Source organism: Leptosomus discolor, chromosome 10 (assembly GCF_034619465.1).
Source record: "Leptosomus discolor isolate bLepDis1 chromosome 10, bLepDis1.hap2, whole genome shotgun sequence".
In the NCBI taxonomy this organism is placed as follows: Eukaryota; Metazoa; Chordata; class Aves; order Leptosomiformes; family Leptosomidae; genus Leptosomus; species Leptosomus discolor.
Window position 1 is genome coordinate 3,397,753 of NC_141400.1, and position 2,291 is coordinate 3,400,043.

Here is a 2,291-nt window from a genome sequence, read left to right on the forward strand (position 1 = left end):
TTCCCTTCCTAGTGGAACATCGACACGAATATACAAGCGGAGCGCGGGGCCCCGCGACGGCAGCGCCCGGAGGCTCCGCTCCGCGCTGGCCTCGGGGAAGCGCCGCGGCGGCCCCGGCCCCGGCCCCGGCCCGCCCCGGGCCCCGGCCCCCCGGGCGCCCCTCGCCGCCCCCGCGCCCGCCCCGTCTCGGGCCAGCCGCGGCCCCGGGGGTGGGGGGAGCCGCCGGCCGAGCTCCGCGGGCGAGTCCGCTGCGTGCCCGGGCTCCCGGGCTCAGACGAGGGAGGTGACCGGGGGGATCTTGGCGCTCTCCTCCTCCCAGGGCTGCAGGTTCTGCAGCGCGAACAGCGACGAGTTGTGCAGGCACAGCGGGTCGGGCTGGATCGACTCGTTCAGCGACTTCTGGAAGGCGTCGTGCTGCAGCTGCAGCATCAGCCGGCTCGCCTGCTGCCGCTCGGCCTCCCGCTCCTCCGCCGTCTGCCGCCTGCCGGGGGACACGCTCAGCCCGCGCCCGGGACGCCCCGGGATGCTCCGCCCGGGGCTCCGCGGGAACCGGGCGCCGCCGACCGCGGGAGCAAGGCGCGGGGCGGCCGGCGCAGCCCGGGCGGGCGGCAGCGCTCCGCGTCCTGCCGGGGCCGGGCCCCGCCGGGCGGGCGGCAGCTGCTCGGCCTGGAACGGAGGGGTTCCTGGCGGCGGGAATCGCCGGGAAACCCCCCCGTTTCCCACGGAGCCCCCGTTTCCCAGTAGTGCCCCGTTTTCCCAATATTCCCCCGTTTTTTCGAGTGATTCACCGTTTTTCGAATCATCCCCCGGTTTTCAAATAATCCCTCGTTTTTCGAATAATCCCTCGTTTTTCCGAATAATCCCCCGCTTTTACGAATAATCCCCCGTTTTTACGAATAATCCCCCGTTTTGGCGAATAATCCCTCTTTTTGCCAATAATCCCCGCTTTTGCGAATAATCCCCCGTTTTTACCAATTAGGGGACTATACCAAAAAAAAAAAAAAAAAAAAAAAAGAGAAAAAACCTAAAATTAAATAACAGCAATAATAATAATAATTAATAATAATATTATCATAATAAAAATTCACCCCCGACCGTTTCGCTGCCGGGAGCCGGCGCGGGGTGCAATCCCGGCCGGAGCCGGGGCTTCCCGGGGGCGGCGGGCGGGACGGGGCGGCCCCGGGGGCGCGGGACTCACCGCCACTTGGTGCGCCGGTTCTGGAACCAGGTCTTCACCTGGGCGTCCGTCATCTTGAGGGACTTGGCGAGGGCAGCGCGCTCGGCCGAGGCCAGGTACTTCTGCCGGTGGAAGCGCTTCTCCAGCTCGCAGATCTGCACCCGGGAGAAGGACGTCCGCGGCTTCTTGCGCTTCGGCGGAGTCCGGTTCTGGTAGGGGTGCCCGATCCGCCGTGTCACCGTGAAGGGCGTCAGCGCCGCCGCCGCTGCCCGGGTGGGAAGCACAGGGGTCAGCCCCGCGCCCCCACGGTGCCGGCCGCCCCCCCGGGGCCGCGGCTCTGCCCGACGGCCGCCCGACGGCCCCCGAAGGGACCGCGTCTCCCCGAGGTCCCGCTTCCACGTTTCGCCGAAGGGGTGCGGAGGCGAGCTGGGCCCGGCCGCCCCCCCGGGGCGCCCCGCCGCCAGCCCCGGGGCCGCCGCGCCATCCACGCCGGGAGGAGAGCGATTTTTCGGATCGCTGCGAGCGCGGGGGAGCGAACCATCCAGCGGGCCGCCTCTGGTTTTATTCTTATTATTATCGCTATTATTATTTCGTTTTCTATTTTCTATTCGCCTCTCCGTTCTTTGCCGAAGCGGGGAGGGGGGGGGCTGCGGGGGCGCGGCGCGGCTCGCCCGCTCCGCCCCGGCGCCTTACCTGTGAACCTGTCCTTGACGAAGCGCCTGCTGCTCTCCATCCAGGGGAAGTTGAGGCTGCCCAGGCTGGGCACGGCTGGCATGGCCGGGATGGCGCTGGAGATGGGCGGCGGCACGGCCCCGGGGATGGGCCTGTGCGCCGGCACCCGGATCACGCCGGCCGGGGCCAGGCTGAGGTTCACACTGTAAGATCCAGAGTCCTCGAAGGGCGCGGCGATGGCCGGGAAGGGGGCCGGCAGCGCCGGGTAGGGCGCGCCGCCGCGGCCGCCGGGGCCGCCCAGGAAGGTCGCGCCGTCGGGGCCCCGGGGGGGCGGCGGGGGAGCGCTCTCCTGCTCGGGGCTGTTGAGGATCTGGTCGATGCCGAAGCTGATGGGCTCGTGCTGGTGCTGGTGCTGGCCCTGCGCGCCCGCCGGCGGATCCAT

General features: G+C 69.3%; 1 protein-coding gene across 1 annotated transcript; it reads right to left on the reverse strand.

The window, feature by feature from the left end:
* Positions 1-270: 270 nt before the first annotated feature.
* TLX3 (T cell leukemia homeobox 3) lies at positions 271-2,291 on the reverse strand. The gene is made up of 3 exons (XM_086471095.1): positions 1,871-2,291; positions 1,199-1,442; positions 271-481 (listed from the first exon to the last, which is right to left on the reverse strand). The coding sequence occupies exons 1-3, from the start codon at positions 2,289-2,291 to the stop codon at positions 271-273; spliced, it is 876 nt and encodes a 291-aa protein (XP_086327221.1).

Bases quoted from the DNA above. Each gene is read 5' to 3' on its own strand.
- TLX3 (XM_086471095.1), bottom strand. From the start codon at position 2,291: ATGGATCCGCCGGCGGGCGCGCAGGGCCAGCACCAGCACCAGCACGAG. The intron at 1,443-1,870 runs GTAAGGCGCCGG...CCACCCGGGCAG, and splicing joins CGTCAAGGACAGGTTCACAG to CGGCGGCGGCGCTGACGCCC. The intron at 482-1,198 runs GTGAGTCCCGCG...GTCCCCCGGCAG, and splicing joins AACCGGCGCACCAAGTGGCG to GCGGCAGACGGCGGAGGAGC.